We start from the raw sequence: 26,343 nt of genomic DNA, 5'->3' as shown, positions 1-26,343 counted from the left end.
TTCTGCAGACGTGCATAATATAATATTTAAATATTTTTTTTTAAATACTTTTTTAACTATATTAAATAAATAAAAATAAATGTATTTATTTTTAAATCAATGTTATGAACGCTTCTGAAGGGACAAATTGTCAGTTAAGTGGTTAATGGTCATTACCATGGTTTGCATTTCACTGCAAGTGTTTAATAAAACTAAACATTACAAGTTTGTGCAGCCTCAGCAGCTGATCTGCATGGCCATGAACGTTAGATGGCCAGGGAAATTAAAAAAGCTTCTTCTACTTAAACGTTAAGGCGGTTTGCCAAGGACTATGGGGTCTATCTACTAAGCATTAGATGGAGATAAAGGGGACAAAGATAAAGTACCAACCAATCAGCTCCTAACTGCCATGTTAAAGGCTGTGTTTGAAAAATGACAGTTAGTAGCTGATTGGCTGGTACTTTATCTGGCCATTTTCCCCCACTTGTTCACTTGTGTTCTCAGACCAGCAATATCAGATCAGTGGACAAATTCATCAGGGTATTTGGAAGAATAGGGCCAGGTGGCTCTGTATACCAAGAGCCATACCATACCAATACCATAAGAATCAGACTCAGTGCTGTGATCCCCAACAGGGTCCAGGGGTAATTTTTGTCAGAAGCCAATTAGTCTACCAGTATGTATTTGGATTGTGGGAGTAAAGTATCTGGAGGAAAGCCAGGACCTTTTACCCATCAAACAGCTTTGGTGGAGGCACTAATTATCAGTAGTATTCCCATTAAACAGGGAAAGAGGGGTTACAAGCATGGTATATCAATGGTACATAACAATGAATAATAATAACAACGTTGGTGATAAGGGAAGAGGAAAAGCGCAGTGGTAGAAGTTGTGCCATCCCGACTTCCTTTATTTTCAGGTTCCTCATTTCTGTATAACAAGCGACGGGAAGTACAGCAGGAATACTAGCAGTCGTACATTAAGTAAAACCAAGAAACAGTTTGTGTTTACAAACACAAAAGTAAGGTTACAAAAGTAACCCAAATATGTACTTCCAAATAGTAAAACACATATGATCAAAATGTCATCACACAAAGATAAATAACCATGCACAAAAAATAGTATAACTGTACAAAATTAGGAACATTCAGTTTGTAGCAACGTCCATGCTGTTTCCATCAATGCAAATATTTCAAAGGGAATCTTATATTGAAAATATTCAATGGACAGGATATATGTAGCGGGTGGTGTATCAACCCTTGGAAAGAGATATTGTGGAGAGAAGAAAAAGTACCAGCCAATCAGCTTCTGTCATTTTTCAAACACAGCCTGTAAAAGGATCGTTTGGAGCTCATTGCTTGGTACTTTATCTTTCTCCACTTTATCTCTCTCCAAGGTTTGATATATCTCCCCCACAGTATATTTCACGTAAGAACACTTGCAGCTCGGAACCTTACCGTCCGGCTAGAAGAGGAACACTCCACTCCAAAAGTGTATCATAGATCATGCTCCCACCCCAACAGATCATGCTCTCACCCCCAACACTCTTATTACCACTGTATTCCACTGTATTATTAAGCGCCAACTTATTCTACAGGGCTCCACTGAGGCAACAGCACATGAAGGGTATTAGAACATCAATGTAACATTTACATAATATGGAAACAACAGGAAGGGAAGCCCTGCCGGAAGAGAGCCTGTATTCTTAAAAGAAAATTGTGAGGAAATGAGAAGTAAATGACTGTAATATGACACAGCCGGTTATTCATCACATAGCAGATTGTAGCACAAGATGTGATAAGCACTATACAGTATGTATGTACGTATGTATGATAAAGCGAGTTACAAATAGGTACAGACCAAGCCACTTCCTGAAGGTGTGAGTGACACAGGTAATTCTATAGATTGTAAGCTTGAGAGCAGGGCCTTCCTACCTCTATGTCTGTCTGTTTTTACCCAGTTTTGTTCTATTACTGTTGTTCTAATTGTAAAGCACAACGGAATATGCTGCGCTATATAAGAAACTGTTAATAAAAAAATAATAAATAATTCTACTGAAAGAGAGGATGTTCTGTTTGGGATCCGGTCTAGGTCGACACGCATTAGGTGAACCACTGTTGGTTGACATGCATTAGGACGACATGGTCAATAGGCCGACATGGTCACTAGGTGAACATGGCAAAGATCGACACATGAAAAGGTCGACATGAGTTTTTCAAATTTTTGTAATTTTTTTTAAACGTATTCATACTTTACGATACACGCGGAATACAATTGGGAATAGTGAGCATTCCCGAGCGAAGCGAGCCATGCAAGGGGACACGGTGAACTAACTGGGGTTCCCGGTTACTTTACGAAGAAAACAACACCAACATTTTTTTACAAAAAACTCACGTCGACCTTTTTCCATGTCAGCCTATACCATGTTGACATAATGCCTGTGCCGATCTATTTCAGGTGTCGACCTAGTCACTGTCAACCAATAGTGGTTGACCTAATGACTGTCGACCTAGTAACTGTTGACCCTATGATCCACACCCTTCTGTTTCAGGGAGTACTTGGATTTGTCATGTAAAATGGTGACACACTGCGGAGGGCTCCGATGATTATAAAATGAAACGATGGAATAGAGATAGACAACTGACTCCCACCAGGGAACCTACCATTCAGTCAGCATTAGGAGGCTGTTGCGTCTTGGGAGGGCTTAATGAACCAAACCTTTTAAAGGGGACAGGTAGAGATGCTGCTTGTAACACCCAGTTAGATTTTAGCTGTCATGTAACGAGTACATTCCATAAAATGATAGATGGAATCTGATTGGTTGCTCTAGGCAAATCCTTTACAAGTATTGATATATCTCCCCATAAGTCATTCAGCACTGGGTTTTGGTCATGAGCTAGATGAGAACAATCGTAAATGGATCTGCATTGTTGTGTCACATTGACAGAGGTGTGATGACAATAGATTATTTACACAACAGAACCAGTATCAAGATGAGCATGAAAACACCTAGCGGCTCACACACCTGCTTCTCATGCTTTATAATGCTCAGGAAAACATCCCTGGCCTGTTTATTATATTGATAGCTTGCACTGTGTAGCTCTGCAGCTATTACATCCTATATTATTATTATTATCATCAGTTATTTATATAGCGCACACATATTCCGCAGCGTTGTACAGAGAATATTTGCCCATTCACATCAGTCCCTGCCCCAGTGGAGTTTACAATCCATGGGGCAAATGTATTAACCTGGAGAAGGCATAAGGAAGTGATAGACCAGTGATATGTGCAAGGTGATAAACCAGCCAATCCGCTCCAATATGTAAATTAACAGTTAGGATCTGATTGGCTGCTGTTTTTATCACTTTGCACATATCACTGATTTATCACTTCCTTATGCCTTCTCCAAGTTAATACATCTGGCCCCATATTCCCTACCACATGTACAGGTACACACATTCACGCTAGGGTTAATTTTGTTGGGAGCCAATTAACCTACCAGTATATTTTTGGATTGTGGGAGGAAACCGGAGTACCCGGAGGAAACCCACCCAAGTACGGGGAGAATATACAAACTCCACACAGTTAGGGCCATGGTGGGAATCGAACCCATGACCTCAGTGCTGTGAGGCAGTAATGCTCACCATCACACCCTCCGTATTGCCAATATATAAAGTCAGCCTTGGTTTCTACATAGAGGCATAGCTGCAATGGGTGCAGGAGGTGCTATGTCAGTACTAGGGTCATCAGGTCAACCACTATTGGTCGACAGTGTCTAGCTCGACACCTGAAATAGGTTGACACGATCATTAGGTCGACATGGAAAAGGTCAACAAGGTGGACATGAATTTTTTTTAAAAAATTGGTGAAGTTTTCTTCGTAAAGTGACCGGGAACCCCAATTAGTGCCCCCTCGCATGGCGAGCGAGCTTCGGGCAAGGTGACTCGCTGCGCTCGGCACGGGTTACTATTCCCAATCGTAGTCCACGTGGATCGTAAAGTATGAAAAAGTTTTTAAAACAATGAAATTTCTTTTGAAAAACTCATGATGAGCTTTTTCATGTGTCGACCTTTGCCATGTCGACCTAGTGACCATGCCAACCTAATGCATGTTGACCAATAGTGTTGTCGACCTAAAGACCGCATACCTTATATACAGTACTTTAGTATATGACATATGCAACATGCTGTCTTTATACCAGAGCTAAGGGCAGGGCAATTTTGTGCCCTGAACACATGACTGCAAGACATCAAGCCAAGTCCTAGTGCAGGCCGCCAGCACTAGGAAGTACAGCACTACCAGGAGTATCCTCAGCAACTGTACAGGCTGCAGGGGGCGCTCTGAGCAGTACTACAAGCTGTAGGTTGCCATTCCATACATCCTGCTAGTTTTATGCAGGTGACATAGGGCAGTCTATAGAGGCATGGCCAAGGAACAATGCCCAAAACCTAGGTACCAGAAACTTCTAAGTATAATTTCCCACCTGTGCTGCCTGCGAGGTGGCTTCATGGGTGGCCAGGCAGCAGCAACAAGCCTGCTTTGGTGACAAGCTTAGTATCATGAGTGGGACTGATCATGCCTCTCTAAGAGCTCCGGAATACTTCAAATGAGTAACAGTCTGGCAGTGATTCATATAGATCCACTGCCAGACAATCACAGCAGTGTTAGAAACCCAGGACAGTTAGAAGATAGACGGAGACCTGGGATGGGCCCCCCCCCCCCCCCTTCCTTAAAAACTTAGAACCACTGTAAATTATCTAGTCTCTACGGTGACCTGGAAATTGGATGTTGTTGACACATGCCCCATCACCCATTTGATGATAGGATATCTATTTTAGTATCACCAGATTTATACAGTTTATATGATCTACCCCCTCTTTTGTGCGCCACTGATTATATAGGCAAAATTTCGTTTTATTATCATTTCCTTGTATAGCGCCAGTAGATGATGCATCGCTTTACAGTCGGAATTGAAGACTGTAATAAAAAAAAGACTGTTTATGAGCAAACAGACTTAGATGTAATCGGGCCCTACTTGCATGCTTGCCATATGCAAAAGAGTGTAGGGTTTTTTATGGGGGTAAAAGATGCTGCAGCAGGATTTCTCAAACTCCATAAGTACTTAGAGAATGCACCAGACCCTATAGATTCACTCATAAGTTCTAAATGTAACATTGGTGATGTAAGTGCTACAATTCCCATCTTACTGCCAATGTACTCAGCATAGAAAGAAAAAGATTCAGATGCACTGTGAAATCATTACTACTCATAATTGCAATATATATCACAATTAAATATCATATGAGAGGTTGTTAGCATAGATTTGGCCAAAGATACGGGCCTGCCCACCAATGTCATGGTCACCTGTTACCGAGCACGTCCCTAACACTCTGGGGCTCACATATGGGGAGCAGAGTGTTAAGGACTTGCCCGACAAGAGGTGACCTTGACGTTGGTGGGCAGGCCTGTCTCTTTGGCCAAATCTATGCTAACAACCTCTTATATGATATTTTGAGTAGTAATGGTTGCACATTGCATCTGCATCTATTTTTTCTATGAGTAGTACTATAAATCTCAGCAAGACAGAACCTTTCATTGCTAGAAATTAGGAAGTGCAGTCTAGAGCCGTTCGCCCCATATATTCCAATGCACTCACCACACTCACCAAGGCAGATGTTTCACATTATCAAGAACCCAACGTTTAATTTTTGTTATGGGAGAATGAGAGGAGCTTTTTACACAAGTGCTACGTGTATACCTGCCTCATTCCCTAATGGTTATCCAAGCTGTACAGCTCCAAAAAGTACATTTGGTGTTTACAACAAAGCATAGAGAGTCTCCAGAGTAATACTCTTCTCTCTGTAGCCTCCAGAGGTTCAGCTCTAACAACCCAGCATATAATATTACAGTTACCAAGGCACAAAATGATTTGAGGTTCTCGATTTGATCATCATGAAAATGTAACTCAGTGTGAAATAATATTTTAAAGGCAGGTAGTGCACTGTAATGCAGACAGGTACTTATGGAGTAAGATTAATGCTGTAAGTAACGCACCTTAAATCAGACAATTGCCTTGAATATTCTGAAATGGTCATATGAAAAAATTCAGCAAAAATGTACCACAGAGACTCGTGCAATATGTGACGGTTGTGTCTATGTTACCTTCGTGCTCAGGACCTGGACGTGACAAAATGAGTGGGCAGGAGAGAACTTCCGCCCTTACAGCTCCTAAATGTTTTCTTCGTTCTCCGTTCGTTTGGGAGAATTTTTTTTTTCTATGCAGCATTGGACCCTCGCGGGCTCGCTTCGCTCGCCACGCTTCGGGCTCGGTGTCTCGCTTCGCTCGCCACACTTTTCTATTCCAAATAGATTGTGACATGGACCCAGGGGATTATGGAAAAGGTCCTCTGCACGAAGAGAAACTAGACGCTACCAATATGTGATTCCTATTATGCTGGAGTACCAAGGCATCTTCCCACATGGAATCAGTAAAAGATTGACATGGACAAAAGATCGACATACTGTATGAAAGGTCGGCAGTGGAAAAGGTCAACACAAAAATGTTTTTTTGCATTATTGGGGATAGTGTGGATAGTTTTTTCATTGGGGCCACCATTTGTAGAAACACGTCCGCTTGCCGCGCTTTGGCACGGTGTCTCGCTTTGCTCACCGCAAAGTTACTAAAGGTTATGATTTGTAACATGGATAGTCAAGGATGGCATAAGTCTAAAAACTTTGTCATGTCCACCATATGAACCTGTCAACCTTTTCTAGTGTCGACCTTTCATATGTTGACCGTGTGCCTGTCGACCATATGGGGTTGACCTAATGACTGTCGACCCATAGTCCGGATCCCTTCCTACAGCACAACCAGCACTACCAATCAGAAAACAGGTACAATATTTAGCGCACAACCTGGTAGACCTAAGCGACATTCCAGACCCAATACTGGATGAAGAACAGGGCAGCTGGGGCGATCGCCCAGGACCGCCTGAGTGTACTGTATTCCGTTATGTGAACAGGAGGCACTGTGTGTAATGATGTGAATAGGGGCACTACATCCTGTTCAGCCCATTTGTAGTGCTGGGATGACTCAAGGTGGGTACACACTAGGCGATGTGCGGGCATACACACTGTGCGATAACGCTAGCGATATCACACATTGACGTCATGCCACGGCCGGGCTGTACATACAGCTTTGGACGCCGAGTCTAAATTAAGCTGCATCTACGGCCGACACAGAGGGTCGTTTATGACCCGCAGGGCCGCGCATCGGCCATCATCAGCTGCATACCCACTGGGCGATGTAGTAACCGATATCACTCAGGAGGGGGAAAACGAGCGATATCGTTTACTATATCGCTAAGTGTGTATGCACCTTTACACATTGGCAGTCATTCCGAGTCGTTCGCTCGGTATTTTTCATCGCATCGCAGTGAAATACCGCATAGTGCGCATGCGCAATATTCGCACTGCGACTGCGCCAAGTATCTTTGCTATGTAGAAAGTATTTTTACTCACGGCTTTTTCATCGCTCCGGCGATCGTAATGTGATTGACAGGAAATGGGTGTTACTGGGCGGAAACACGGCGTTTTATGGGCGTGTGGCTGAAAACGCTACCGTTTCCGGAAAAAACGCAGGAGTGGCCGGAGAAACGGGGGAGTGGTTGGGCGAACGCTGGGTGTGTTTGTGACGTCAAACCAGGAACGACAAGCACTGAACTGATCGCACAGGCAGAGTAAGTGTGGAGCTACTCTAAAACTGCTAAGTAGTTTGTGATCGCATTATTGCGAATACATCGGTCGCAATTTTAAGATGCTAAGATACACTCCCAGTAGGCGGCGGCTTAGCGTGTGTAACTCTGCTAAATTCGCCTTGCGACCGATCAACTCGGAATGAGGGCCCTTATACCTTTTAATAGCATTGTCAGTATAACATTTTGGCAATTGTATTGGTGGGGTGCCCACAACTTTTGTGCCCTGAGGTGCCCACAAACCTTATTCCACCCACACCAAACTTGCCTACTTTTTAGCATTTCAGGGAGACTGTGAAAACAACACCTGGGGGCGGCGGTAAAGTGGGTAAAGTTGACGTACACTGACTGAGAGGCGTGACATAAAACTGCAGCCATAAGACGCATCCCCCTGCAGCACTTGCAGGGACAGCCATGCAAAAACAATGGCTCATATTATAGTATATCTGCAGGCTTGGACTGGCCCACAGGGGTGCAGGGGAAATCACTGGTGGGCCCCACTGCCTGGGGGCCCATCTCCTGCTCTAAGAATCAGACTGTGCACTTGAATTATACATTATACATATATTACCTTATTTATACTGGACTATGGTGTATTTTCTACAGTGCATTGCTGTTATTAATCTGGTACATTATCATTCATGCAGCAGATGAATTTACTGTATATATTTATGAAGGGGCCCAGACATTGCACTCTCTAATGGTTAGTCAAACCAATGAGGTGGCAGGCCACACCCCCTCTGCAGACTGGCCACATACAGTGTGATAAGGGGGCAGTATGAGTCTACTGTCAAAAAATGACTAATCTTCCGTTAAATGAATTGGTTACTTTGAAGCATGTGTACCTGTAAATGAAGAACCCAATTCCGTCATTAGTTTCCCTCCCACTGGTTAGAATTGCGGTTGATCTACTTAGAAAGACCATGAGGGGGTGGGGACCTACACATTAATAACCTTTACAAAATCTCTCTAGAGTGAAATATACCTTAAAAAGGATAGGTAGATACTAGATGAGCCACTTTATAGTCACAGTACAGTAGTTCTTCAGGGAACCCCACCTATCAAAATGTACGTTTGAAATGAATTCCAAGTTCTTTTACACTTTATATGTGCTGCATCTTAGGATGAGTAGGTCTTAAAGTTGACATTTAGCGGTTTGTGACGACAAACTCCGCCGACAGTGTCTGATAAGGTCGCTGCGAAGATGGCTTTCCCAGATAATGTTGGCTACATGTTTGTGCTGAGCAGATAAAGCTCTGACTCAGTAACAGATTAGTGACAGTGCATCGGCCAAGACGGAGAGAAGAGAGACACTTTCTATCCTATGAAATAACGCGTCATTTAAAAAGTTAACTGTGGAGATCTTCATATGCCAACTCGAAAGTAAAAAAAAAAAAGAGGTTTCCCCAAATCGATTCGTGCACAATTCCATCACAGGTGCAAATCCAAAACCAGGGTAACCAGCATTTCCTGTACAATGGGGGTCATTCTGAGTTGATCGCTCGCTAGCTAGTTTTAGCAGCCGTGCAAACGCTATGCCGCCGCTCACTGGGGAGTGTATTTTAGCTTAGCAGAAGTGCGAACGCATGTGCAGCCGTGCTCTGCAAAAACAGTTTGTGCAGCTTCTGAGTAGCTCTAAACCTACTCGGCGCTTGCGATCCCTTCAGCCTATTCGTGTCCGGATTTGACGTCATACACCCGCCCAGCGAACGCCCAGCCACGCCTGCGTTTTTTCAGACACGCCTGCGTTTTTGCAAACACTCCCTGAAAAGGGTCAGTTGACGCCCAGAAACGCCCCCTCCCTGCCAATCTTCTTGCGGCCGTCAGTGCGACTGAAAACTTCGCTAGAACCTGTGCAAAACAACAACGGGCTTTGTACCTGTATGACACGTGTGCGCATTGCGGTGCATACGCATGCGCAGAAAAGCCATTTTTTAGCCTGATCGCTGCGCTGCGAACAACGGCAGCTAGCGATCAACTCGGAATGACCCCCAATAGTGTAAGCCGTGAGGATGAGCTCTCAGCATTTCTGCCCAGCGCTATCTGACTTCACAGCAAGGTCATTCTGTTCTGCAAAATGAGAAACATAACTTCTAGCAGCACCCCAGGAATGAGGACTGGTGCCCCTCCCCCTTACCATTCAGATGAGTAACTCAGGCTCAAGGGTACTAACACCACACTGCTTTTCCAGAGCAGGGAGTACAAACATTGGGGGGAGCATGCCTCAGATCTATACAGATAATGCAGACTGTATGCACCACTGCTTCACAAATACCTCCCAACTCTCTGGGAACACAGACACAGGACACAAGGAGACCCTTACCTATAGTAGCGCAAAAACACCTGCTTCCTTCACAGCTGCTGGACACAAAGTTGCAGGACTCAGATCATCAGATATTCCACCCTATTATTTCTCTTGGCACTCATACTGTAACGTGCACCTATTCAAACTCCAACACAGCTTGCCATGTTGTACAATACATAGGTCTGGGCACAAAAGATGGTTTGCTATGTCATTTAGCGCAGGTCCCAATGATACCGTTCTTGCAAACGTATAGTATAATATACAATGTGAATCAATGCAATGTATTACAGCATTTTGTAGCAGCTCTTCAGTTTCTTAATAGTTTAGTGTATATATATATATATATATGGTCGTGAAGACGGGGAGGTGGTCCCCGAAACGTTGGCCGTACTGAATACACTACGTTGATTTTGCTTCACAAGTCTGCTGAGTGCCGCCTCTTATTTCCCATTGTGCATATATATATATATATATATATATATATATAGTACACACTTAACTTACAGCTAATAGTAATGGAACTACAAGACAATACAGTAACAAAATGATACCATGGGTCGTAAGGTGAATTCACAGACGTAAAGGGGGACATTTACTAAGCAGTGGTAAGAGCGGAGAAGTTGCCCCATCAGCCAATCAGCAGCTCTGTATAATTTTATAGTATGCAATTTATAGATGTTACTTCAGTGCTGATTGGTTGCCATAGGCAACTTCTCCACTTGCGCACTTCTCTGCTCTCATCACTGCTTAGTAAATGTCCCCCTAAGTCAGGGATTGGGGGCCTTTGACCCTCCAGCTGCTGTTGAACTACACATCCCAGCATGCCCTGCAACAGTTTTAGCGTGGCCAAATTGCAAAACTGTTGCAGGGCATGCTGGTATGTCTAGTACAGCAACAGCTGGAGGGCCAAAGGTTCCCTATCCCTGCCCTAAGTGATCAAACAGATTAATGATAAGAGCCATAGTGTCATTTTGATGGAAAAATAGTCATGTATTTGGGTTGCAATACAGACTGCCAACGGGCTGTACAGAAGGCAGTAAAGCAGAACGGTATATGCTGGCGCTATGCAAATAGACATAACATACTCCATATAGGGAGCTTGGTTATAGACCCTTGTGTCGTTACAGTCCAACCAGTAGGCAGCACTGACATACAGTATATGCCGCCAAAGGTGAAATAAGTACAATCACCAATATATTATAAAACAATAAGATACACTGACACACAGTATATGCCGCCAAAGGTGAAATAAGTACAATCACCAATATATTATAAAACAATAAGATACACTGACACACAGTATATGCCGCCAAAGGTAAAATAAGTACAATCACTAATATATTATAAAACAATAAGATACACTGACACACAGTATATGCCGCCAAAGGTAAAATAAGTACAATCACTAATATATTATAAAACAATAAGATACACTGACACACAGTATATGCCGCCAAAGGTAAAATAAGTACAATCACTAATATATTATAAAACAATAAGATACACTGACACACAGTATATGCCGCCAAAGGTAAAATAAGTACAATCACTAATATATTATAAAACAATAAGATACACTGACACACAGTATATGCCGCCAAAGGTGAAATAAGTACAATCACCAATATATTATAAAACAATAAGATACACTGACACACAGTATATGCCGCCAAAGGTCAAATAAGTACAATCACTAATATATTATAAAACAATTAGATACTCTGCGGCAGATGACCGATAATTACTATAATAAAACCCTGCTGTGATCAACGCAAACTTATCCCAATATTATTTGAAAACTTTTGCAATTCTTAAACAAACAAAACAAAACAAACAAACAAAAACAATTCAGGCAATTTTGACTTTTTGAATGAATGAATGAATGAATGAACGAATGAACAAACTGTCAATCTGATTGTTTTTGAAAGATCTGAACATTGCAAAACAAAAAGCCCCAAAAATAAAAAAAAGTTGGGAGTTGCCCCTGCTGAGCTGTGCAGGAAAGGGTTAATCAGCCAGCAGCAGCAGCACAGTGTAAATCAGCACCCCACTCACCCTTTGGTTCTTCCATCAGCTCTGCTGCTCCTTTGCTCAGCTTGTGCCTAGTGCTGCGGTCTCACTGAGAGATGCACATGAGACTCGCTGCCTATTTAACGGTCTATGCATGTGGGTGGACTCTCTCTCTCCCAACAGCAGCAGCAGCAGCAGCCAGCAGGTCAGTCAGTCAGTCTGTGTGGATGCTGGGCTGGCTGGCTGGCTAGGGATGGAGGCACCACCACACACAGGCCTGGTAGATCATGCACACGACCCCTCAGCAGGATGGATTACTTGCAGCAGCTCTCCGGTGTAGACAGCCCATTGCCTTCAGCTTCCCTGCCCAGGAGAGCAATGTATCCCCAGCTCTGTGCATCCAGCAGCAGCAGCAACAACAACCCTGGGCTGCTGCAGACAGAGGCGGTCATTATTCATTCTTTGCAGCAGCAGCAGCTCAGCACTGGAAGGAATACATATGAGGAGAAGAAGAAGAGGAGAGAGTTAAATGTCCCTGTTGTTAAAGAGCCAGAGTCCTGCCTGCAGCAGCAGCAGCAGCATCAATGCAGCAATGTCTTCTATGAGATCACCTTTCATTGCTCAGACTGATTGCAGGGCTGGGAGAGCTGAGCAGCAGCAGCTAGGAGACTGGGCACAGGGCTGCTGGCATCATCCAGGGGAGGCATCGCATGTGGACACGTTACTCCCAGCAGCAGCAGCAATGCAGCAATGTCTTCTATGAGATCACCTTTCATTGCTCAGACTGATTGCAGGGCTGGGAGAGCTGAGCAGCAGCAGCTAGGAGACTGGGCACAGGGCTGCTGGCATCATCCAGGGGAGGCATCGCATGTGGACACGTTACTCCCAGCAGCAGCAGGGATGCCTGGTGGGAGAACTCCGAGCTCTTGCACTCGGTATCACGTCTGTGACGTCTGCTTTGACCCCCTTCTTCTTCTTCTTTTTTTTTTTTTGGTAAAGAGAATGGAGAGGATGGGTTGGCACTAAATAAATGCAGATAATTATAAGGTGTGGTTAGAGTTCAAATTATAGGAATGATCCTTTCTATTCCAGGATTAATAACCAGCCAGAGCTATTGACTAGGTGAGCGCTGGAAAGGGGAATCCAGGGTGATGCTCCCTGACGGGTGTGGATCATAGGGTTGACAGTAACTAGGTCAACAGTCATTAGGTTGACCACTATTGGTCGCCAGTGATTAGGTCGACACGGTCATTAGGTCGACACGGGAAAAGTCGACATGGGGTTAAAAAAAAATTGGGTGTCGTTTCCTTCGTAAAGTGACCGGGATCCCCAATTAGTGCACCGTATCCCCTCACATCGGCGAGCGAACGTTGGGCGAGGTGCCTCACTCCACTGCCGCTGCGCTTGGCAGAGGTTTCTATTCCCAGTCGTAGTCCACGTGGATCGTAAAGTATGAAAAAGTAAAAAAAAAAAAAGTGGAATACTCATGTCGACCTTTGTCCATGTCGACATAGTGACCATGTCGAAAAATAGACCATGTCGACCTAATGAGTGTCGACCTAAGTGCTGTCGACCTAAAGACCGGATGCCCTCCCTGACCAGATTGGACATGACCCCCCAAAATCTAAATAAAATGTTTGATTTTGAAGTGAAACTTAAACTAGTATACTAGGCAATTTGTATTCACAAAGAATGAGCCCCTGGAGGAGTGTGTGCGCAAGTTATATGACGCACATATTACGCCGCGGTTTAATATTTCAGTCATTCACTTCAGTCCCTGCACCAGTGGAGCTTACAATCTATATTCCCTAATATATGGACACGCACAAGGGTTTTTTATTTGTCAGAAGCCAATTAACCGACAAGTATTTTTATTTTTTAGGTGTGTAGGAGGAAACCGGAGAACACGTAGAAACCCATGCAAATATGGTGAGAACATACAAACTCCACACCCATTATGTCTTAGGCAATGTAGTCGTGTCCTTGGGGGTTTGAAGCAGATATGCTAACCACTACCAACTGTGCTGTCCATGTGAATGATGTCACTTTCACATTTCTAGAAGTTCAGGTCTCTACATGCTTTTCCTGGTACATACATAACATGAAAGATAACGAAACGAAGTACAGTAAGGAGATTTTTTTTAAAATTACCAAAACTGAAAAGGTCATTTTCCTGATTTCAAGGATATTTGGTCCGGTCATAACCAAATTTCTCCGTAATCAGGGAAAAAAACACTAATATCCCTTTCACACTAACTATGACCCGGGTTATTGCCGAGGCTAGCCGACGTGACCTGGGTCCAGGCAATGAGAAAAGCAGACCAGGGTCATGCCTAAAAGGCTGCTGATTGGTGGGCTCAGGAGCGCTTAGTGATGATGTCATCTGCAAGCATCCTGTGTGAACAGCGACGACCCAGGTCCCGACGGCGATATGAAACTTCCTTACTGACCCATGTTAAATGGCCCGGGTCAGAGTCGGGGCTTCGGCCTGAAAGGCGTATAAGTTGATAAACTACTCCTGATTCTGATCAAATTTCTCTTTGAAAAAGTATAGTTAAAACACGTTATGTAGTCATTATGTCGACTTTTGAAAGTCGATAGTTTAAATGTTGACAGTACATACTGTATTAGGGTTAGTTTCAGTTAGGGCTCAAACACTAAAAGCACTATGTCAACATGCCAACGGTCGACATGGCCCTGACATAACGTTCATGTTGACATTTCATACCTCACTATTAAAACACTGATCACATGACTGCCCTCTTTCCCCACCCTGGCAACTGACCTTTGCAGTGTGAATGCGGGGACATGGCAGTGACAGTGATGTGTGGTGAGGCAGAGCCTTTCCTGTCATACTAACGTATACGCCATAATATATACTTTGTATAATATATACGAAGTATATATTATAAATCTCTTTTCTCTATCGTCCTAGTGGATGCTGGGGTTCCTGAAAGGACCATGGGGAATAGCGGCTCCGCAGGAGACAGGGCACAAAAAGTAAAGCTTTAGGATCAGGTGGTGTGCACTGGCTCCTCCCCCTATGACCCTCCTCCAAGCCTCAGTTAGATTTTTGTGCCCGGCCGAGAAGGGTGCAATCTAGGTGGCTCTCCTAAAGAGCTGCTTAGAAAAGTTTAGCTTAGGTTTTTTATTTTACAGTGAGTCCTGCTGGCAACAGGATCACTGCAACGAGGGACTTAGGGGAGAAGAAGTGAACTCACCTGCGTGCAGGATGGATTGGCTTCTTTGGCTACTGGACATTAGCTCCAGAGGGACGATCACAGGTACAGCCTGGATGGTCACCGGAGCCTCGCCGCCGGCCCCCTTGCAGATGCTGAAACAAGAAGAAGGTCCAGAATCGGCGGCATGAAGACTCCTCAGTCTTCTTAAGGTAGCGCACAGCACTGCAGCTGTGCGCCATTTCCTCTCAGCACACTTCACACGGCAGTCACTGAGGGTGCAGGGCGCTGGAAGGGGGGCGCCCTGGGAGGCAATGAAAACCTATTTTTGGCTAAAAATACCTCACATATAGCCTCCGGGGGCTATATGGAGATATTTAACCCCTGCCAGAATCCGTTAAGAGCGGGAGACGAGGCCGCCGAAAAAGGGGCGGGGCCTATCTCCTCAGCACACAGCGCCATTTTCCCTCACAGAAAGGCTGGAGGGAAGGCTCCCAGGCTCTCCCCTGCACTGCACTACAGAAACAGGGTTAAAACAGAGAGGGGGGGCACTAATTTGGCGTTAGAAATATATAAAAAAGATGCTATAAGGGAAAACACTTATATAAGGTTGTCCCTATATAATTATAGCGTTTTTGGTGTGTGCTGGCAAACTCTCCCTCTGTCTCTCCAAAGGGCTAGTAGGTCCTGTCCTCTATCAGAGCATTCCCTGTGTGTGTGCTGTGTGTCGGTACGTGTGTGTCGACATGTATGAGGACGATGTTGGTGAGGAGGCGGAGCAATTGCCTGTAATGGTGATGTCACTCTCTAGGGAGTCGACACCGGAATGGATGGCTTATTTAGGGAATTACGTGATAATGTCAACACGCGGCAAGGTCGGTTGACGACATGAGACGGCCGACAAACAATTAGTACCGGTCCAGACGTCTCAAAAACACCGTCAGGGGTTTTAAAACGCCCGTTTACTTTAGTCGGTCGACACAGACACAGACAGGGACACTGAATCCAGTGTCGACGGTGAATAAACAAACGTATTCCTTATTAGGGCCACACGTTAAGGGCAATGAAGGAGGTGTTACATATTTCTGATACTACAAGTACCACAAAAGAGGGTATTATGTGGGATGTGAAAAAACTACCGTAGTTTTTCCTGAATCAGATAAATTAAATGAAGTGTGTGATGATGCGTGGGTTCCCCCCGATAGAAAATATGGGCAGTATACCCTTTCCCGCCAGAAGTTAGGGCGCGTTGGGAAACACCCCTTAGGGTGGATAAGGCGCTCACACGCTTATCAGAACAAGTGGCGGTACCGTCTATAGATAGGGCCGTCCTCAAGGAGCCAGCTGACAGGAGGCTGGAAAATATCATAAAAAGTATATACACACATACTGGTGTTATACTGCGACCAGCGATCGCCTCAGCCTGGATATGCAGAGCTGGGGTGGCTTGGTCGGATTCCCTGACTAAAAATATTGATACCCTTGACAGGGACAGTATTTTATTGACTATAGAGCATTTAAAGGATGCATTTCTATATATGCGAGATGCACAGAGGGATATTTGCACTCTGGCATCAAGAGTAAGTGCGATGTCCATATCTGCCAGAAGATGTTTATGGACACGACAGTGGTCAGGTGATGCAGATTCCAAACGGCACAAAGGTGTATTGCCGTATAAAGGAAGAGGAGTTATTTGGGGTCGGTCCATCGGACTTGGTGGCCACGGCAACTGCTGGAAAATCCACCGTTTTTTACCCTAAGTCACATCTCTGCAGAAAAAGACACCGTCTTTTCAGCTTCAGTCCTTTCGTCCCTATAAGAGTCATATCTGCCCAGGGATAGAGGAAAGGGAAGAAGACTGCAGCAGGCAGCCCATTCCCAGGAACAGAAGCGTTCCACCGCTTCTGACAAGCTCTCAGCATGACGCTGAGACCGTACAGGACCCCTGGATCCTACAAGTAGTATCCCAGGGGTACAGATTGGAATGTCGAGACGTTTCCCCTGCGCAGGCTCCTGAAGTCTGCTTTACCAAGGTCTCCCTCCGACAAGGAGGCAGTATGGGAAACAATTCACGAGCTGTATTCCCAGCAGGTGATAATTAAATTACCCCTCCTACAACAAGAAAAGGGGTATTATTCCACACTATATTGTGGTACTGAAGCCAGAAGGCTAGGTGAGACCTATTCTAAATCTAAAAAAAATTGAACACTTACAAAGGTTCAAATCAAGATGGAGTCACTCAGAGCAGTGATAACGAACCGGGAAGAAGGGGACTATATGGTGTCCCGAGACATCAGGGATGCTTACCTCCATGTCCCAAATTTGCCCTTATCACTAAGGGTACCTCAGGTTCGTGGTACAGAACTGTCACTATCAGTTTCAGACGCTGCCGTTTGGATTGTCCACGGCACCCCGGGTCTTTACCAAGGTAATGGCCGAAATGATGGTTCTTCTTCGAAGAAAAGGCGTCTTAATTATCCCTTACTTGGACGATCTCCTGATAAGGGCAAAGTCCAGGGAACAGTTGGAGGTCGGAGTAGCACTATCTCGGATACTGTTACAACAGCAGGGGTGGATTCTAAATATTCCAAAATCGCAGCTGATCCCGACAACAAGTCTCCTGTGCTTAGGGATGATTCTGGACACAGTCCAGAAAAAGGTGTTTCTCCCGGAAGAGAAAGCCAGGGAGTTATCCGAGCTAGTCAGGAACCTCCTAAAATCAGTGCATCATTGCACAAGGGCCATGGTAAAAAAATGGTGACTTCCTTCGAAGCAATTCCAGTCGGCAGATTTCATGCAAGAACTTTTCAGTGGGATCTGCTGGACAAATGGTCCGGATCGCATCTTCAGATGCATCAGCGGATTACCCTATATCCAAGGACAAGGGTGTCTCTCCTGTGGTGGTTACAGAGTGCTCATCTTCTAGAGGGCCGCAGATTCGGCATTCAGTTTTGGATGTTGGTGACCACGGAGGCCAGCCCGAGAGGCTGGGGAGCAGTCACACAAGGAAAAAATTTCCAGGGAGTGTGATCAAGTCTGGAGACTTTTCTCCACATAAATATAGCTAAGGGTAAATTTATAATGCTCTAAGCTTAGCAAGACCTCTGCTTCAAGGTCAGCCGGTATTGATCCAGTGGGATAAAACATCACGGCAGTCGCCCACGTAAATAGACAGGGCGGCACAAGAAGCAGGAGGGCAGTGGCAAAAACTGCAAGGACTTTTCGCTGGGCGGAAAATCATGTGATAGCACTGTCAGCAGTGTTTCATTCCGGGAATGGAAACTGGGAAGCAGACTTCCTCAGTAGGCACGACCTCCACCCGGCAGAGTGGGAACTTCATGGGGAAGTTTTCCACATGATTGTAAACCGTTGGGAATTACCAAAGGTGGACATGATGGCGTCCCGTCTGAACAAAAAACGGGACAGGTATTGCGCCAGGTTAAGAGACCCTCAGGCAATAGCTGTGGACGTTCTGGTAACACCGTGGGTGTACCAGTCGGTGTATGTGTTCCATCCTCTGCTTTTCATACCTAAGGTACTGAGAATTATAAGACGTAGAGGAGTAAGAACTATACTCATGGCTCCGGATTGGCCAAGAAGGACTTGGTACCCGGAACTTCAAGAGATGCTCACAGAGGACTTATGGCCTCTGCCGCTAAGAAGGGACTTGTTTCAGCAAGTACCATGTCTGTTCCAAGACTTACCGCAGCTGCGTTTGACGGCATGGCGGTGGAACGCCGGATCCTAAGGGAAAAGGCATTCAGGAAGAGGTCATTCCTACCCTGGTCAAAGCCAGAAAGGAGGTGACCGCACAACATTATCACCACATGTGGCGAAAATATGTTGCGTGGTGTGAGGCCAGGAAGGCCCCACGAAGAAATTTCAACTCGGTCGATTCCTGCATTTCCTGCAAACAGGAGTGTCTATGGGCCTCAAATTGGGGTCCATTAAGGTTCAAATTTCGGCCCTGTCGATTTTTCTTCCAGAAAGAATTGGCTTCAGTTCCTGAAGTCCAGAAGTTTGTCAAGGGAGTATTGCATATACAACCCCCTTTTGTGCCTCCAGTGGCACTGTGGGATCTCAACGTAGTTCTGGGATTCCTCAAAACACATTGGTTTAAAACCAGTCAAATCTGTGGATTTGAAGCATCTCACATGAAAAGTGAACATGCTCTTGGACCTGGCCTGGACCAGGCGAGTGTCAAATTGGTGGTTTTTTTCTCAAAAAAGCCCATATCTGTTTGTCCATTCGGACAGGGCAGAGCTGCGGACTCGTCCCCAGTTCTCTCCCTAAGGTGGTGTCAGTGTTTCACCTGAACCAGCTTATTGTGGTGTCTTGCGCCTACTAGGGACTTGGAGGACTCCAAGTTGCTAGATGTGGTCAGGGCCCTGAAAATATAGGTTCCAGGACGGCTGGAGTCAGGAAAACTGACTTGCTGTTATCCTGTATGCACCCAACAAACTGGGTGCTCTTGCTTCTAAGCAGACTTTTGCTAGTTGGATGTGTAATACAATTCAGCTTGCACATTCTGTGGCAGGCCTGCCACAGCCAAAATATGTAAATGCCCATTCCACAAGGAAGGTGGGCTCATCTTGGGCGGCTGCCCGAGGGGTCTCGGCTTTACAACTTTGCCGAGCGGCTATTTAGTCAGGGGCAAACACGTTTGTAAAATCCTACAAATTTGATAACCTGGCTAAGGAGGACCTGGAGTTCTCTCATTCGGTGCTGCAGAGTCATCCGCACTCTCCCGCCCGTTTGGGAGCTTTGGTATAATCCCCATGGTCCTTTCAGGAACCCCAGCATCCACTAGGACGATAGAGAAAATAAGAATTTACTTACCGATAATTCTATTTCTCGGAGTCCGTAGTGGATGCTGGGCGCCCATCCCAAGTGCGGATTATCTGCAATACTTGTACATAGTTACAAAAATCGGGTTATTATTGTTGTGAGCCATCTTTCAGAGGCTCCGCTGTTATCATACTGTTAACTGGGTTCAGATCACAGGTTGTACAGTGTGATTGGTGTGGCTGGTATGAGTCTTACCCGGGATTCATAAATCCTTCCTTATTGTGTACGCTCGTCCGGGCACAGTATCCTAACTGAGGCTTGGAGGAGGGTCATAGGGGGAGGAGCCAGTGCACACCACCTGATCCTAAAGCTTTACTTTTTGTGCCCTGTCTCCTGCGGAGCCGCTATTCCCCATGGTCCTTTCAGGAACCCCAGCATCCACTACGGACTCCGAGAAATAGAATTATCGGTAAGTAAATTCTTATTATTTGTATTATTCTAATAATTTTTTTAGCCAGAACGCTGGAGTAAAAGTCTATGGCAGGTGATGCACCTATCTTTTCCACACATCGATACAAACTTACCAAAGTTTCAGCAGTATATACTGCTGCACCTGTGTATAATGCCCACATGTGTATACTGCTGCACCTGTGTATAATGCCCACTTGTATATACTGCTGCACCTGTGTATAATGCCCACATGTGTATACTGCTGCACCTGTGTATAATGCCCACATGTATATACTGCTGCACCTGTGTATAATGCCCACATGTATATACTGCTGCACCTGTGTATAATGCCCACATGTATATACTGCTGCACCTGTGTATAATGCCCACATGTATATGCTGCTGCACCTGTGTATAATGCCTACATGTATATACCGCTGCACCTGTGTATAATGCCCACATGTATATACTGCTGATAATGCCCACATGTATATACTGCTGCACCTGTGTATAATGCCCACATGTATATAGTGCTGCACCTGTGTATAATGCCCACATGTATATACTGCTGCACCTGTGTATAATACCCACATGTATATACTGCTGCACCTGTGTATAATACCCACGTGTATATACTGCTGCACCTGTGTATAATGCCCACATGTATATACTGCTGCACCTGTGTATAATACCCAAATGTATATACTGCTGCACCTGTGTATAATACCCACATGTATATATACTGCTGCACCTGTGTATAATGCCAACATGTATATACTGCTGCACCTGTGTATAATGCCCACATGTATATACTGCTGCACCTCTGTATAATACCCACTTGTATATACTGCTGCACCTCTGTATAATACCCACATGTATATATACTGCTGCACCTGTGTATAATGCCAACATGTATATACTGCTGCACCTGTGTATATTGCCCACATGAACCCTTTGGCTCATGTATTGTGTGTAAATCTGGCTCTGGTACTAGCCAGTGCCTCCTCAGCCATTTACCTCACTGCACGTCCCTGGGCAGTGAACAACGGCAGAGCATGGAACACGTGGTGGTACATCACTCTGAGTGGTACATTGGCAGATCACAATTCTATGCTGTAGGAGGTGTGGCGGTAGAGGACCATCTAAAAGTACACATCCTGCCTTGGTATGAGGAAAGAGACTGCACTTCAACTAGATTTGAACACCCTTGTCAGATGGCATTGATCGTGAGCATACAGCAATAGTACTGCAGATCACCACAGTTAGAGACCTCATCGAATCTCAAGTGTCCCCCCTCTGCCACATAACTGTCTCGCTCAGACCTTCCCTGCCGATTTGCACAGAAATCTCTGTAGATTCTTTCTTGCTATGAATGATGATCATATAAATACTGCGGTTAAACATTATTTACTTTGGGGCAATGGCTGATGGAATATTTATCCTTGCTGCAAAAGTATTTTCCAAGTGATTGTTCAGAAAGTGCATTTTCGAGCTCATTGAACAACCTAATGCTTTGTATTTTTGTAGCATGTTTTCCACAATTTGCTTGTAGTTGTGAAGGTCCCCAAAAATGTATTTACTACTTCCTTTAAAGCAAGCCTCTCTTTCAGTGTTTTCAAAATCACCCAATAACCAGTCAAACCTGTGAAATTGGACCTCTGGTTCACATAACCTTTTTTTTCTGGCCCCTTAATTGTAAGACAATGCAATACATTTTATTGGGAAACTGCCTCTTTTAGGATCCCAGAAAACAATTGTTTGTTGCCTCTTGGGTTCCGAGCTTAAAATGCCAAAAGGCGGAGAACCAATGACCTATTGTAGGTTATACATATGAAGATGTGAATGCAATTTACTACCAATATAACTCTAACAATGTTCAACTTCCTCATGGATGTCCAGACAGAGGGGGTAATTCCAAGTTGATCGCAGCAGGATTTTTGATAGCAGTTGGGCAAAACCATGTGCACTGCAGGGGAGGCAGATATAACATGTGCAGAAAGAGTTAGATTTGGGTGGGATATTTTGTTTCTGTGCAGGGTAAATACTGGCTGCTTTATTTTTACACTGCAAATTAGATTGCAGATTGAACACACCCCACCCAAATCTAACTCTTTCTGCACATGTTATATTTGCCTCCCCTGCAGTGCACATGGTTTTGCCCAATTGCTATCAAAAAGCCTGCTGCGATCAACTTGGAATTACCCCCAGAGTTTCAACCTCATAAAAAAAAGCTCTGGAATGTATTGTGTAGTAACCGTTGTCTGGAACTATATATCCTAGTGTGCTGTATCCTCTCAGAGTGACACTCAGACACATTGGAGTACAAGTCACTGTTACATGATGCCAGTGGTTAAAGTGGGCCGGAACGGGGCGGAACTGCGTTCCGTCACCTCTAATTGCAGGCGGAACCAGTTCCGCCTCCGCCCGGCCACAGCATCATGTCCCTGTTCCATTGTAAAGGTGGCAGCGGCCGCCAGCCAATCATGGCTTGCGGACCGGCTGCAGCACCAATCAGAAGAAGGGAAGGTTTTTTTAAAATCTGCCGTGAGCCAATCACGGCTCGCAGACCGCCAGCCAATGAGAAGCTGCCAAGTGGCAGCTTCTCATTAGCTGGCGGTCCAGGAGCCGTGAATGGCGCACAGTCGGCGCCAGATTCAAAGTGCCCTCTCCCAGGGCCGGCGCCACCACTAGGCAGCTGCCTATGAGCGCTAACAATTAAAGGGCGGAACAGAGTGGAACAGCATGAGGGATGTGAAGCACCCACTCCATGCTCACTCGTTGGCCGCTGCTGGATTTGCCTGGGGCTGGAGCTGCATGTTCGTTGCCTGTCCCCACCTACCCTCCTCCATTGCTCACTTCCGCTCTCCCTGTCACCCCCGGCAGAATGTGTTTAGTGTTCTGCCATACAGGAAGTGGAATCGGGCGCGCGCCGCTGCGTGCAGGGTGAGGGGAGAAAGTATCACTGATCAGTGATCATGATCACCGGCTGCAACTACATGTGGGGGCGGAACGCGGAGCCGCGAGTGCTGACATAGAGTGAGGTAGGCTCTAGCAGTGTACACTGCTGCCTGTCACTTCTCTTTCATCTCAACGCTCAGGTCAATAGAAAAAATTATGGTGGAGCCGATGGAAGGATCTTTATTCAGGATCTGCAGCGTCCTGTGTACTGCGTCCTGTGTGCTGCCTGAGCTCCTCCTCTGCTGGGTGCAGCTCATTCACAATCTGAGGGGAGCAATGCTGATCTACCAGGCTCTAATGTACATGTGCATGTAACCAGGTCCCCTCCCACCCAGGCCCCAGTGTGTCACTAGTCACCCATCTCTCAGTATGTGTCCCCATATCCCTTACCTGACCCCACTATGTGCATTCCCATATCCCCCCCCCAGTATGTGTGTCCCCATGTCCCTCACCATCCCCCCAGTATGTATGGCCCTCACCCCCCAGTATGTGTCCCCCCATGTCCCTCACCGGCCCCCCAGTATGTGTCCCCCCATGTCCCTCACCCCCCCAGTATGTGTCCCCCCATGTCCCTCACCCCCCCAGTATGTGTCCCCCAATGTCCCTCACCGGCCCCCCAGTATGTTCTACCATGTCCCTCACCGGCCCCCCAGTATGTGTCCCCCCATGCCCTCACCATCCCCCCAGTATGTATATATGTATATATCTAGCTGGAAAACCCCCTCATAAATCCTGCGTTTGCCCTTGGAGGGGGCTCTACCTGCCGTACTGTGTAAAATGGGTCTCTGTCTGCCGTACTGTGTAAAATGGGTCTCTGTCTGCCGTACTGTGTAAAATGGGGCTCTGTCTGCCGTACTGTGTAAAATGGGGCTCTGTCTGCCGTACTGTGTAAAATGGGGCTCTGTCTGCCGTACTGTGTAAAATGGGTCTCTGTCTGCCGTACTGTGTAAAATGGGGCTCTGTCTGCCGTACTGTGTAAAATGGGGCTCTGTCTGCCGTACTGTGTAAAATGGGGCTCTGTCTGCCGTACTGTGTAAAAGGGGGCTCTGTCTGCCGTACTGTGTAAAAGGGGGCTCTGTCTGCCGTACTGTGTAAAAGGGGGACTCTGCTATTGTGGACATTGTGTGTGTAAAGGGCACTAGTATGTGGGGCGGGAAATGTGAAGCATTATTTTGAATTGGTGGTACTTTGTGTGGCCACACCCCTTCCTTGTGAGGCCACACCCCTTCTACGGTGTTGCGGGCGAGGTGAGTTCCCCCACCTCTCCAGGACCACTTTAAGCCCTGCATGATGCTATAACCACAAAACATATTTTGACATGTTACAGGAGAGCTGATTGTTGTTTTGCCCTACAGAATGCTTTCTGGATAACCATACAATGAATCAGGAGCTTGATCACGGTATACTTCTTAGTAATGGCATATCTTCCTGAAAGTTCCTCTCACGTGCTTAGTCATTGACTTGAAACAATAATAAACCTGTGAGCCACATGTTAGGCTAGAGCAGTTTTTCCTCTGTGGTTGTTTACATATCACATTTTTCCAAACATAGATCAGAGCAGATAGAACAAAGGTTTTCTATTATTTTCTTTGCTTTGGGAAAACATAAGGAACGACATCACACGTTTTAGAAGTACACAACTCCCAGTAAAAATGTAAATTTGGTTGAAGTTCTTAAAAAACAAACAAAAAAATAAATAAATTGAACAACCACTTGCACATGTATACATGATTGTACAAAGGTTAAAAATAAATGACTTCCTGTTTTTAGTTAAAAAGAAAAAAAAAACAAAGTGACTGACCCATGATAGAAATCTCTCTGTCATTGGTTTTTCTACCATAAGCCAATGAAGACCAAGTCCTTTGGTTTCTGTGCTCCCCCCCCCCCCCCCCATCACATCCTGATGTAGCCTCCCGAGAAAGTAATACAACAGATGTAGCAAACTCTTGCCCATCAACTTCTGGCGAAAACTGTACAGTTGTGACTATTGCATCCCGCCTTGCTGTGATTGCTGCTGAGCCATTTTTACTAACCATTTTCAACCTTGGTTTTCATTACTGTGTGCTGGGTCAGGTCAACCCGGATGTGGATCACATTGGTGTTCCATTTATAGAACAAATTATATGGGCACATAACTTCTCCAGGGCTTATAATTTTACATTTTCTATTTGCCTTCAGAACAAACTGTATACGCTAGGACTTCTCTGTACTTGGTAGAACAAAATACCTGATTGGATCTTGCTCACAGGTTTCCTGAAGAGGTTTGTGACTGCTGCAGTCGTTTTCATCTCCTTCTCTCACCTCATACCACGACAGAGAGGCAAGGGCACCCACATCCCCAGACACAGTAATTGACAACTTTAGAATAGATTATTTATTTTATGCATTTTGTTTGGCTATTATTTTGTTTCTTGGTTAAAAGGGTAAGGAACATCATAAATATGTTAAAAAAACACAAACTTGCATAAAGATGCCCCTTAAGGATATCACTTAAATATACCAAACTTTTTGTCTCTGAGTACTCTATAAATGCTCAATAAGCTATAGCCACTACTTCCTAGTCTTACTTTACTTATATCAATTCTCTATATCTATAACTACCCATCTATCCTCTCTAGCAGAAACCCACCCTCCACTCCCGCCAACCACTTGCCAAGGTAAGCGTGACTAGATTTGAGAACCAATGTTTGATTGCGGTTATTTGATGCATACCAAAAGCCTTTTTTTGTGAGTGAATGTGGATAAGCGCACAGCATTACTTATGCAGATTCCATCAGTGGCCACTTGTCCAGCGCTGTACTTGTTTTGGACTCACTCCGATATACTAGCCAGACATTTCTCTTGTCACTCTGTGGAGACGCCTACATAAGTCTGAAGTATCTGCTTACATTGGGGGGGGGGGGGGGGACATTGGGCCTGG

At 45.2% G+C, this 26,343-nt stretch overlaps 1 protein-coding gene and 1 long non-coding RNA gene across 2 annotated transcripts in view; one reads left to right on the top strand and one right to left on the bottom strand.

Moving 5' to 3' along the window:
• The window catches only part of ENTPD1 (ectonucleoside triphosphate diphosphohydrolase 1), a 173,592-nt gene extending 160,979 nt beyond the window's left edge, over positions 1 to 12,613 (bottom strand). Inside the window, exon 1 of the mRNA XM_063962248.1 lies at positions 12,094 to 12,613. Coding sequence (XP_063818318.1) covers positions 12,094 to 12,109 — 16 coding nt within the window. The 5' untranslated portion in view covers positions 12,110 to 12,613. The remainder of the gene's footprint in view (positions 1 to 12,093) is intronic.
• A 393-nt stretch (positions 12,614 to 13,006) lies between these two features.
• Positions 13,007 to 25,133, top strand: LOC135056733 (uncharacterized). Its single transcript, XR_010244056.1, has 2 exons — positions 13,007 to 13,977; positions 24,779 to 25,133. It is a non-coding gene; the product is annotated as an uncharacterized LOC135056733 (long non-coding RNA).
• The last annotated feature ends 1,210 nt before the right edge of the window (positions 25,134 to 26,343 follow it).

This window comes from Pseudophryne corroboree, chromosome 3 (genome assembly GCF_028390025.1).
Source record: "Pseudophryne corroboree isolate aPseCor3 chromosome 3, aPseCor3.hap2, whole genome shotgun sequence".
In the NCBI taxonomy this organism is placed as follows: domain Eukaryota; kingdom Metazoa; phylum Chordata; class Amphibia; order Anura; family Myobatrachidae; genus Pseudophryne; species Pseudophryne corroboree.
Note: the sequence above shows the minus strand (reverse complement) of the source record. Positions and strands in the feature narration are given on the sequence as shown.